This window comes from Rhinatrema bivittatum, chromosome 17, assembly GCF_901001135.1.
Source record: "Rhinatrema bivittatum chromosome 17, aRhiBiv1.1, whole genome shotgun sequence".
Classification (NCBI taxonomy): Eukaryota; Metazoa; Chordata; class Amphibia; order Gymnophiona; family Rhinatrematidae; genus Rhinatrema; species Rhinatrema bivittatum.
The window spans coordinates 18,957,819-18,971,379 of record NC_042631.1 but is presented as its reverse complement, the minus strand read 5'-3'; the positions used below and the strand labels follow the sequence as shown (position 1 = coordinate 18,971,379).

Sequence of the window (13,561 nt, the reverse complement as noted above, 5' to 3'; positions counted from 1 at the left end):
GGAATTCAAAACTAAACATGGTGGTAGAAGGTAAATATTAAACAAAAAGAGGACAAAGTGGATCCTTGTGGGACCCCAACATCAGTAGAAAACCAAGAGGAACCAGACTTAACTTGTTGACTAGAATTCGAACTGATGAAAAACTACCCCTCCTATCCCCAATTGCTACAACTTGGCAAGCAGAATCTGATGGCTGACAGAATCAAATGCTGCTGAAATATCATGATAAACTACAATCGCAGCAATACCCAAATCCAATTTATTCATCAAATGATCATTTTCAGATACTAATAGCATATTGCTGCTATGATACAATCTAAAACTGCACTAAATAGATGCAGACAATTTTTTACTTAAAGATAACATTCAATTGAGCCATAACAATTTTTTCCAAGTTTCCCCAGGATAACAGAATAGAAATCGGACAATAACTGGGAGGTTGGTCCAAGGGAAGATTACCCTTTTTAGTAATGGGTCAAGAGATTGTTTCAAAATGTCAGGTAACGTTCCTTCAGCCAGGGACATATTACCCAGTGAGGTCAGTGGATTAATAAACTTTTATTGCAAATTGGACAGGGATCTAAAAAACACCTTGGCCGTTTCAAAAGTGATAGTTAAAACCCTTAATCTCAGAATTGGAGGTTGTCAAACTCATTCTAGGCACTGTTTGTTTTGGGAGAGAGTTGATACAAACCAGTTGAGCTTTATTGATCTTACTGGCTAAAACTTTGCTACAATAATAATCAGCAAATGTTTGAGAAGAGGGCATTTTTCTTACTGCTTCTATAGGTTTAAGAAGACTTTTTGTGATGGACGACTAAAAGACTTTGACAGCCTATTAGAAAAATAAGATTTCCTAGCCTGGATAGTTAAATTTCTATGAAGAGCTCTCCATGCCTAAATTCTAAATTCTGCAGAGTGTGGACTCTTTTCTCCACTTAAGTTCTGCCTTTCTAACTGAACGTTTTGACATTTGCAGCTCAGAAATGAACCGAAGTACACTACCATGCCTGCAAATCATTTGATAGCACCTTATAGGGCAATTTCCTCATTAACGGCCATCAAATTAATAATCAGTGAAGATGCTAAACAACCAATAGATTCATAATTAATATCTTGTTTAACTTCCATCTAAGTGTCCTTAAATTTTGCAGTAACAAAAGGGGCATGACATTGTTTAATCACTGAATGCAAATCTGTATTTGTGCTCAAACCAAACATATGAAAATTAAAACAAATCATTTTATGGTCAGACCATGGAACTGTAGACACTTAAATTAAGTGAAACAAAAATATACCACCAGATCTCAGAAATTCTACAGCAAATAGACGCACTAAATTCTAATGACCATCATAGTAGGCATCATTGTGAGTGAAGTCACTTTCTGACTCAGCTTTTATGACCTATGATTATATATAAGGCTAACAGGCAAGTCCAATATCTCAATATGGAATATGCTCAAGGAAATAATTTTTAAAGAAATTTTTCATTGCAAATAAAATGGTAATTACCAACTTAGAAACTAGTAAATACATGGCCACTTATCTGAAGATTCTGTGATATGATGTTAATAGCTTCCAACAGATTACAATGTTGAAACATCTCCAGGAAGTATCAGATCAAACAGATTTGATTATTGTATGTCACAACCGAGTATTCACTGCGCATAAACTCTGCCAATGCCAGACACGGAACTGTGTTTCATAAGAACATAAGAAATTGGCATGCTGGGTCAGACCAAGGGTCCATCAAGCCCAGCATCCTGTTTCCAACAGAGGCCAAACCAGGCCACAAGAACCTGGAAATTACCCAAACACCAAGAAGATCCCATGCTACTGATGCAATTAATAGCAGTGGCTATTCCCTAAGTAAACTTGATTAATAGCTGTTAATGGACTTCTCCTCCAAGAACTTATCCAAACCTTTTTTGAACCCAGCTACACTAACCACATCCTCTGGCAACAAATTCCAGGGCTTTATTGTGCATTGAGTGAAAGAATTTTCTCTGATTTCAGGCACACAGTCCTTCTTCAAAGGGCAGATAAGTTCATTAAATTTAGAAGAGCATGTAAAACATATAGACGGCGTTCGTTTCAATGCATTTATCTTAGAAATAGATGATTCAGGCTCCTCAATGGTGGTACCTTTGCATAAAAAACACCCAGATAAGTGTCCAAAATGTCCAAAACAGGAAATATCCAAGGCTTCACATAAAATATCCAGTGGAAATGTTCATAAGGAAGCCCATGCAAATGTTTCAACAGTTCAGTCTATCTGCTTTGAGATTGTATTTAATGTAAACTGGAAAAAACATTAAAGATCAAGAGCATACTCATCGTAATTAGGAGAACTTGAAAAAAATCTCACAAGATAGGATACACAATACTTCCGTATTGCTTGACAAGTTCTGTGGTAGCAAAACAGCCACCATTATTAAAGTGATGCTCATAGGACGACAAACAAAATTGATTGGTCAAGAAGTATGTCAATCAAACCCTTAAATACAAAATCATACAGAAAAGAAATCTAATTCATTATTAAGACTCCTAGAGGAAACAGTCTGTTAAATATGTATCCATTGCAGTTCTCATAACAAACGTTTGTTGTGATCACCCTTACAATGCCAGCAAGATATCAAATCAATCACTATTAAAAAAAAAAAAAAAAAAAAATCTGGAAAAAGTGATTGAAGGTGAAACAGAGCCACAATAGTAGGCATCCATTTTATACTGATATTCAGCATCTTCAGTATTTAACCATCTTGACTCTCAAGGGTGGTGTGGTTTTGCCAATATATAATAAGTTACAGGAGCATTTGTGATACCACTCATGGAGTATCACAGTCGTTGAAAATTTAAAACGTAAAATTTGGTCCATGGCATTTGGAAAATCAGTCCCTAAAAAGGATTGTGGGGACACGGAGCAGTGTTCATTAATGGTAGATGTCACTGAAATAGAGTGTGAAACAAATTCAGAATGGACTAGGGCATCATGTAAACACTTAGCCAGTTTAAAAGCAAAAAGAGGTTGTTGATGGAAGAAAAAGTCACTACTCTGTCCATGCCAATACTTTAAAATATGTCGTATAGCTGCAACTCAAGACAAAACATACATTATCCAGTCAGGCTATGCCTTTACCACAGGTTGTAAAAGTAAATTGCAATTTGCAAAAATCAATCTTTAGTAAGTACGTTTAATGTTTGCACAAATCTCCTGGCCATATTGCGTGCTTGAGTCTTAAAATCTTCAGTTTTGGAGCACAACTGCCTAATTCTTAAGAATTGTCCAATAGGGAGATTACACTTCAGATGATGAGGAGGATGACAACTTGCAAAATTAAGCAAAGCTGCAATTTATTGATTTGTGGTAACCTGAAAAAGCAAAACCATTGTCTGTGTGATCATGATCTTGATGTCCATAAAAGCAATGGAATCTTTACTCGTAGAGAATGTGAACTTTCAATTCACAAGAGTTAAGCCAGGCCATAAAAGCCTCCAAACATAAAGTACATCTGCAAAATAAAAAGATATCATCAGTATAATGATGCCATGTGTGACCATGTTGGACGAAAAAGGACTATAAACTTTCAGCTTCAAAATCAGTCATATACATGATCCCCCGCCCCCCCCCAGCAGTCCCATTGATCTGTAAATAAAAATTGCAATCAAACATAAAAATAATTTCTTTTGAGATCAAAAAGCATAATAAGTTAATAGATGTGTCGATATTTCTCTGGTGTGTAAAGCATGGCAAATAATCTCAATTACAGCATCTTCTGGAACAATAATATATAATTCAATATTGATAGTGACAAAATAAGTTTGTTAAATCTTCCAATTGTGACTGCAAAAATGTAATATCATCAGTATCCCTAATATAAGATGGTAAGCAAGCTACCAAAGGATGCAAATATTTGGAACAAGGTTCCAATAACGAATCTTTGGATGACATGGGTGGCCCAGATAGCTAAACAAGAATTTTGTGAACTTTGGGTAACAAATATAAAACAGGTGTGACTGGAAAATCAACCTTCAAAAAAGCAAGTTCCTTACTGGTAAGAAAACCATCGCCCCGTGCCTTAACTCATTCAGTGTCAGTTTCCAACTTAAGAGTAAGAATAGGCTCTTCACTTAACGATTGATAGAAGGTCAAATCTGAAACCTCTCGCAATGCCTCAGACATGTAACCTTGTGTATTCATAGTGATACCATCTCATTTCAATATAAGTAATTTTGAATCATTTTTATTTCCCTCTGGTTTGTGTACGTATTACTATTGGGTGGGTAGTTTTCAATATTTTATATTTTACTTACTGCCATATCTGTTGACTTATATATTAGATTATATGAACTGGTAGCATTTCTTGCCGCCGATTCTGTTAAGTACATTTTTTTATTTTATTTTTAACAATTGAACAGTGGCAATTGCCATTTATTTTAGCTTCAGTGTTTAAAAAAAAAAAATCCTAGTGCACAAGCTTTATTGATTGTTTGTTTGTTTATTTGTAAACCGCTTTGGATGTTAAGGTGAGGTGGGAATAAATAAGTAAATAAATGCAGCCTTAATTGTTTTTAAAGTCACAATATTGATGACCCATGAGACGGGAGGAGTCCTGATGGTAAAAGCTTATAGGTGAATTTTAAAAGCCCCACGCTCGCCTAAACCGGGAGATATGCAAATTTGTTGGGCCGGCGCGTGCTGAGCGTATTTTAAAAGCCGCCCGAGTACGCGCATATCTCCCGCTGCGCGCGCACATGAAAAGATCCCAAAAAAAAAAAAAGGGGGGGCAGGGTGTGGGCATGGGCGTTCCCGGATTTCCACTTCAAATTTGTGGCTAAATACGTACGTGCGCAGGCACGCCCCGGGGTCCCCCGCTGTGTAAATTTTCTTCTGCTGTGGGTGGCGTGAAAGTAATAAAATAAAATATATCTAGGCATGTCAGTAGGATTTTAAAGGTCGGGGCTAACAGGAGGAAAGGGAGGCTATTAAACTGGGGGGAGGGGGGAGGTTTGAAAGTCCTATCCCTTCCCTGGGAAAACTGGTAATTGTCAGAAGCGGCGTTTGTGCGCATAGACACGCATCCTCTTAAAATTGTGTGCGCATGTGCCCGCCTATGTTATAAAAAACAGCTGTGTCCCTGGACGCGAGGCGGCAAACCCGCGCACACGCGTCGCGCGTGCGCCCACGCGACTGTTTAAAAGTTATCGTCTTGGTTCCTGGCTGGCAGTGCGACATCCCCTAACAGGATAGCTTACAAAAAAAAAAAACAGCAGCATAAAACACAAATAACTTCCCAGTAATTCACAAAATAAAATAAATTAAAGATATATTTTTTTAAAATTTGATTTCCTTTTTTTTTTTGTTTTGTTTTTATTTTGTTCCGTAAATCTGAACACCGTAGGTGTCTAGTCACATACAGGTCTTAGCAAGAAAGAAAGTTCGTGAAATTCAAGCCGCCATTAAGGTAGGTTTGGTTTGCCCAGTTGTAAGGGGCTTTTCATCTCCATGGTTACAGGCTTCTCCTTTGTTTTCCTCCCTTCCCTTACCCTGCAGGTGTCTAGTCACATTCAGGTTCTTGCCAGAAGGAAATCTCGCGATTTTCATTCCAAGCTGAAGGTATGCGCTTTTCTGCTTTTGGGCTCGTGGTTGCTATGCATTGCACTTCCTGTTTTCCATGGTGATGGGGTTGAATGCCTGGTGCTGAGATTCTTGTAACCTAGCATTTCTGCATGTGACAGCTGTTTACATTTCCGAGTACCTAATCTCCCCTGTCTGTACTAGCATGCAACCTAAATTATTAACATTGAGCAAGCCCAGTTTTATCCAGTCTTCATAACCATTCCACGTTAAAACAAGAAAAAACAGATTGTTTTTAACCTGTTGCACTGTGATCATTTTGTGTTAGAATGCTGTTGCTTTTACATTATTATTTTGCCTTTGTTTTCTTGTGAAAAATCTTCATATCTATTAACCTGGCACATATTTTTTTTTTATTCTGAAATCCATTTTAACTTGTGTTTAGAAATGCAACCATGTATTCTTAATATATCGAGATTGATTTACTAGAGCACCATAAACTCTTAGTATTTACTCTGGAAATTAGCTTATTTCCAAAAATGAAATATTTACTTTATTCATTTTTTGGACTCCCTAATGACAGCAATAATTTATTTGATACTTTTTTTGTGTTTTCTTAGTTCAGTTTTTAGAAATTATTTCTTTATCTGCATCAGCATGCCTAAAAATATTTCATAGGGATATTACCAAATATGTGGTTGGGGAGGGAGCAGTCCCTGCATGTTCCTTAAAATTTCCTAATTAACAATCAACTTCTGAAAATTTTTTTGAATACAAAAAATGGATTTAGAAAAATGTTAATGTTTTTTTAAATAATTTTCCCCGCTCTTACTGAACACACTTTTTTTTTTTCTTTTAAGTTATGAATAATTTTTAACTTGGTGTTGAATCTTGTAGATCCTTCCCACCACAACCCTGTTACTGCATCTTGTAACTAGCAGCTGGTCAGCGTAGCAGGTCTCTTTCTTTCCGAGCAGTGGGGGCAGCATGCTAGCAAATTTGTATGGCTGTTGGTGGCTGGCTTCTTAGCTGCACTGGCTGAGCAGTTTGGTGAAGAATAACTAAGAATACTGAAACACACTGCTTCTTTAACCAAGAGTGTAATAGCCCAGGCAAATGTAGCAATTCAGTGTTTGCAGTAAAAAAATAAATAAAAAAAATAAAAGCACACACAGAAAAATCTGTATGTGTTGTATATTTATATATATTCATGTGTAATATGTTGAAATTATGAAAAAGTTGATATTTAAAAAGATTTGATTTACTTTTTTTTTTTTTTTTTTTATACCTGTCTTCTCTTCTGATCTGATAATGTTGTAAGACAGGTAGACCTTGCCAGGTAGTCTTTTTATTCTCCCCGCCCTCTTCTTTTTTTTGTTCTTGGATTCTTCATAGGCTGTGCTACGATGTAGAGGGGCTGGCATAAAGTTTAATCCAAAGATGCTGTGATACAGCAGGACTTAAGTGGGTCTCAGAAGCTCTTGTACAGGATTTTCTTCAGATTATTATTGTGTTGGTGCAGAAAAAAAAGGTATTGCAGCCTGCGAAGAATCCAGTTCTCTCATGTACTAATGTGGCTTCTAGAATTTCCTCGGCAGCAGATTCTTCTGTTGGCGTTTAAGTTTAGTGAGGACAGAAGTGTCTGTGTTTTGAAAGACAATATTCTAGTAGATCAGTGCGCCCTTATAATCCATTTTTATTCATATATTGAAAATAAAACAAACCCACTATTTGCCACCACCATAATTTTGGGAGTAATTTTCAAAGGGATTTATATGCTTAAAACTGGGTTTTGTAAGTGTAATTGCGTTTCACGCGTGTGAGCGGGCGTTTGAAAATCGCTGCAATATATGCCATTGAAGGTTTTATATGGAAGTGCACTTTACGTGCGTAAGTGGCTTTTGAAAATTGCTATGAGAGTATGTTACATCTCTTACACGTGTAATTCCTTTGAAAATTACATCCTTTGGTTTCAATTGCACATTTGTATGGTTTCCAGATTTATTAAAAAAAAAAAAAAAAAAGCATTGGTAAAACACAAAAAAAAAAGTGCCAGAGGATCCACACATGTGTTTGGCGTTTTGAAATCTGTTCATGCCTACATTCCACGCTGACATACAGCATTAGCAGACAATATTGTTGACAATTGGAGAAATGTGAAAGATAGCTCTGTACTCCTTCAGTGGACAATGATAAAAGCCTTGGGAAAATTCTCTTTGATGTGAATGGAAACTATACCATTTTTGAAATACAATAACATGGATTAATTGCTACTCATTAGACAGCAAGTTGGGACAGCTATGAATGCACATTCTTTTCTTGGCGTCCGCTATTGCCTGGCTGAAATAGCCAGCTTTGTATTTCCTGCCGTCTTCCTTAATAACAAGCAAATTGGAGACCAGAGCTACAAAAATTCAAGTGCGCTCTCTCCTTTTATTTGGAACAATTGTATATGTTTGTTAATCATTTTGGGACCCTAGCTTTTGCAACGCTGACTTGAATCGATGCATAGAAATAAAATATGATATTATACACCTTATACAGTATTTTTTTCAATTTAAAATCCATCTGCTTCATTAAATTTGTTTCAACTGTATAACATTTTTTCCTTGCCTTTCATTAAAAACAAAAAAAAAAAGTCTATTGGCATGACCCATTTCAATAAGTAATTTAGCTCTTTGCATTAATGTGCATTTATGCTAACTTAGTCATTTGAAGCCCTCAAAATATTTTTTCTCTGTCGCTCCTCACATGTGGTATTTCGAGATTGGCATTATCTGTATTGTTCCTTATACTGCCTGCCTTTCTGTGGTGAGAATTTGATGTATTAAACAATACTGTTCATTGGGGATGCAAACATTTCAGTGAGACATCTGCAAATGAGATGGTTTCAAACTTTTTTATCCGTGCTAGTCTATTTAAAAAAAAAAAAAATAATAATAATAATACACAACAGTTCAAACACTGTGACAATAATACAATAAAAATGTCTCCCCCGTTCAGGAACAAATTAATAAAAATATAATTCCATTACAAACTAAAAATGACAAGAGAACAAGCCCCTTAGCAAAAACATCTCAGAAAGGAGGAGGCATAGCTGAGGAGACCAGTTGTACTCACCAGTCAAAAACCCAGGTTCTAACTAGTTTGCCAGACTGGAAACCACAGCATTGGTCATATGCAATTATTTTGCTAGGTGACATGATGTTTGCACATAGAGGCTGATTACTGAGATGTGATAAACCGCTTTAAAATTTTTAATACGGAAAATGTATATTTGCCACAATTCCCATTTTATTCAATGGGGCTATTCATTAATATCTTGCTTTCCATATTAAAAACGTAATGCAGGTTACGGCACTTTAGTGAATTAGCCTTTATATATGCTCAGGGAAAACAAGATTCTGTTGTCCCATTTTTCTCCATCATACTCCTACAAAGTTTGCACTTATAAAGTGTGAAACTCAGAATTTAAAAAGGAGGTTGAGCGGTGTTGACTTGCAGGGTTGCCAGAGGCAAGAACAGTGAATAAACATTAGGATCTTATTAACTAAGGCTTTTGCCGTAGATATTGTTAAAGAAATCCCTTGGGGTTCTAATTGTTGAAGATTTTGCACCATAAGAACATAAGAACCTGCCATGCTGGGTCAGACCAAGGGTCCATCAAGCCCAGCATCCTGTTTCCAACAGAGGCCAATCCAGGCCATAAGAACCTGGCAAGTACCCAAACACTAAGTCTATTCCATGTTACTGTTGCTAGTAATAGCAGTGGCTATTCCCTAAGTAAACTTAATTAATAGCCGTTAATGGACTTCTCCTCCAAGAACTTATCCAATCCTTTTTTGAACTCAGCTACACTAACTGCACTAACCACATCCTCTGGCAACAAATTCCAGAGCTGCCCGCAATAGGCAGTTATTCAATCATGGCCTAGTCCTTTAATGAATATCATCAGGCTGTTGGTGAGGACCCTTATTTACTGTATAAAGGAAAATGTGGAAGGAAACCACCTAGTCTTAACTCCAAAAAGAAAAACTATTGAGATTTGTGAGTGGCCCATATAATTAAAAAAAAAAAAAAAAAAAAAAAAAAAGCAGGACTGTACACTGGCTTAGTAGTTTATCGTAGTATATCGGATTAAAAAAAAAATTTAAGGTGAATTTTAAAAGCCATGCGTGCGCATGTTGGGGCTTACAAGCACCCACTGTATTTTTAAAAAGTCGCCTAAATGCGCACGCATCTCACTGGGAATTAAAAAGTGTCGTAGGTGGCGCATAGGCGTTCTGAGGCAGGTCCAAGAAATGCGCACACCCAGGTCTAATGCCACATAACTTCGCTTCTGCTGTGGAGGAGAGGTGAAAGCTTTAAAAAAATAAATAAATAAAAGGAGCCATTCCTGAGGGTTTTGGAGGGCCTGTGGTAACTGGGGGAGAGTGCAGGCTCTTAAAACAGGGGGCGGGGTTTGGAGGACCCAGCTCTGCACTGGGCAAACTGGTGGATGAACTGGTGAAACTGATCTTGTGGTGTGTGCTCGCGCCAGTTATAAAATTCCCTGACTTGTGTGGCCAAAACCCGATTTATGTATTTTATTTATTTATTTAAGGGGTTTGTTTTTTTTTATATACCGGGGCACGTTTGGAAACATCACCTCGGTTTACAATCGAACATAATGCAGCAACGTGCTTTACAATGAAATGGAAAGAACCAACAAGGTTTTAAATCTGTGAATTAAATAAATAACAAGGTTTGAGGATACAGTGAGCACTTGTAAGCCCTATATGCGCGTGCATCTCCTGATTTTGGAGTGCATTGGTCTGACCCGGTATGGCAATTTCTTATGTTCTTATGCGCTTCTTTGAAAGTTACCATCCCAGTGACTCAACCTTTCTGGGTCTCCTAACTCATGCTTGGTACGATATAAAGATGGGTTGGTGCTACAATATGACCGTAACTTTTAAACAGCCGTGCGGGTGCACATGTACACACGCATGGCAGCTCGTGCGAATGGGTTCGGCCATTTTATTGCATATGATATAAAATCGGCTGTACGCACGTACATGTGCATACGATTTTGTATGGACGTGCGCTTGTGCATGCAAATTACTGCGTAAGTGGGGGTGGATCTTATTCGATATGCATACCAATGCAATTACCAGTTTCCCCCGTCCATTCTCCGTTCGCCCAGGTAAAGGCTCCCAACTTCCTAACTCATCTTACTTCCTTTTACCCTATAAGCTTTTACCCTTCAATCCCTGCTGACTAGCCCTGATTTTTTTTTTTCTCTTAAAACTTACACGCCATCCATTGCAGAAATGAAGTTATGCGGTAGGGAGCCCTGGCACGCACTTGTGCACTTAAATACTTGCATGCACATTTCAGGTCACCTTCCCGGAACGCCCATGCCCTGCCCCTTTTTTTGAACCTTTTGAATTGTGCGTACGCTGGGAGATATACGTGTAATTGGGTGCTTCTGACAATCTGCGTGGCACACGCCGACCAGAGACATGCTCATATCTCCCACCTTCAGCTCACGTAGGGCTTTGAAAATTCACCGATTATAGGTATAACAGGTCCGAGTATAATATTGCTTCTATCTCATAGGAAGCTATTTGTCATCAAATTAAGTATCTGTATGCCTTTTTAGTATATACAGCTGTGATAGATCTCGATTGACATATCTAGCAGCACAAGCCATCAGAAGACGTTATCTTAAAATCACAAGAAACTCATCCCGGAAGGCTTTACTACACAGCAGCAGGGGAGTCGACCAGCACCTCCTCTCTTGTTCCTCCTCCTTCCCAGTAGTTGAACATTTCTGCAAATAAGAAAAACAGGATAGCCAAGGCAGAGGGGGACAGAAGACGTGAGACATGGGCTAAAGTATAGAGGAAAATCTGTTAATGATGCGATGCTAGTGGGCCTTTATGTATACAGTACTTGTTGAAGAGCAGAATATAAGTTTTAATACATGTTTACAAAATGTAATAAATTAATAAAAAAAAAAAATAAAGTTTGCATATATTGTTGCACATATCGGTGAGATCCAGAAATTATGAGAGGACATGGGGGTTTTTTCTTTGCTGGCTGAGCTGGGCGTTGTTGAATATGACCTAAGTGTCTGCACTCCTTAGGCTGCTATGCATTGTTATGTGCTACACTTCCGTTTTGTCTCTGATATTTGGTAAGTGTGTTTGACAAAATTTCTTAGTAGCGCCCCCCCCCCCCCCCCCCCCCCCCCCCCCCCATTTTCAAAAAATAATCATACGTATTGTGCAGCATAGTACACGACGCTCTGAGCCGATATTATGTAAAGTGAATGAAAATACATTATTTATTCATGGATTACCGGGCGTCTTGATTAACTCCCAAGTGATAAAAGGATACCACAGGTCGAGGTATAAAAAGGCCAGTAAAGAAAATAATTCAATAATATAATCTAAAATCACCTTGTGTGACTGCCTTTCTTTTAAACATTTTTGTTTAGTTCTAGAGTACAGGACAAAAGGAATGCACATCATAGGATATTTGTACCCAAATACAGATGTGTCAACACAGAATGAGTATGTAATGTGGGAAAACGTTGTATTATGTAGCTGTTTTGCCATATTTTCCAGGTTATTTAAAAGGCTCCTAGGTACACCTTTATATACTAAATTAAACTGTGAATCCTGCTGCCATTCTAATTTGTTATACTCCTTGCTATTTGTAAAGCTGCAAATGACCTTGCTCCTACGCTGCTACTTCTAATGCACTGAAAACAGCTTTGGGTGAATTTTCTTATTCAGAAGGGCAAGTGAAAAATCCAAATAAATAAAATAGTTCAGGGTTTCTCAGCGCTGGTCCTTGAGGGCTGCAAATTGCTGTGCTTTTTTTTTTCTGTGCAGATTCACGCGGGCTCTTGGACCCAGGCGCGTGGATATTCCTCAGAATTATTTGCCTTGCGCACATCCCTGAAACTAGGCTCGTTCGTGGCTCTTGCGGTCCGGAACCCCGTGCTTCAGTTTCCTGCCGTTTCTCATTTGTGATTGTTTTCTACCAGATAGGAAGAGGACAGTCGGAAACAGAAGGAAAAAGCACAGTGCTGTGACACATTCCTCCTAGTAAGAGGAGTCGAGAAATAGTCCGTGTCATTTGATTTGGAATTCACGTTTAATAGGTTCATGTAAATTCAAAGTTGCCGGGTGATCATGTCAGTAAGCAAATAGTTACAGCTTCCTCATCCTCATGTCGGATTTCCAGACATTAATGCACATGTTGGCATTCCATCTGAGCACTGACATATATCTCTGCGTAGACTTGTTTTCGCATTGCACGTCCAGTCTGCGTCCATGGTCCATGTGCATAAAAAAAAAAAATCCAGGAAACCATACAAGGCTTGACTCCTTTCTGCTTAATCCCCTCCCCCCCCCCCTCCCCCAATGAATCAGCCTCTGAGAAAAACTTAGCTATGTGTTTATATGCCGAGCAATTCTTGGCAAATTGCTCTTAATTTGTCATTCATGACCATACTGATTTTTTACTTAGATTTACTCTTGTACACAAACACTTTAATAAACTGTTTGTTGTTGTATCCAGGTAACAAACATGGTAAGTATTTTGACTAAACAGACTATTTTGGTTTTTTGTTTTTTTGTTTTTTTTTAGCTATGCTTGGCAGATTGTTTGGCGAGCTTTCACTGTGTTTCAGCCTTTGCCAGTCTTAAGAGGCAACATAAAAGGAAGAAATTGCACATGTCTAAGACTGTGTATAAATATATATTATCTTCTCTGAATGAGACTATAGATAAGAGCATGTATACCTTGCCAGCATGCTTGCCAATTTGCTTATATTAATGAATTTGCTGATTTCTGCTTTTGTTTGTTCACCATGCAATGCTGTTTTAGCATAAATTAATATTAATTTACTGCTCTCATTGCCATATGGTAATGGGAGAATATTAATTTATTTGCTTAATTCAGATTTTACTTGCAAAAGTCCAAGAG

General features: G+C 37.8%; 1 protein-coding gene across 8 annotated transcripts in view; it reads left to right on the top strand.

Moving 5' to 3' along the window:
* Nucleotides 1-13,561, top strand: part of TEAD1 (TEA domain transcription factor 1) — a 216,623-nt gene that overhangs the window by 158,009 nt on the left and 45,053 nt on the right. For 5 of the 8 annotated variants that reach the window (XM_029582126.1, XM_029582123.1, XM_029582124.1 and 2 more), the window contains 2 exons: nucleotides 5,555-5,617; nucleotides 13,154-13,165. In XM_029582126.1, the coding sequence (XP_029437986.1) occupies nucleotides 5,555-5,617; nucleotides 13,154-13,165 (75 nt within the window). Of the gene's footprint in view, nucleotides 1-5,402; nucleotides 5,466-5,554; nucleotides 5,618-13,153; nucleotides 13,166-13,561 lie in introns of all 8 variants that reach the window. The other 3 variants (XM_029582125.1, XM_029582129.1, XM_029582130.1) reach the window with 3 other exon arrangements.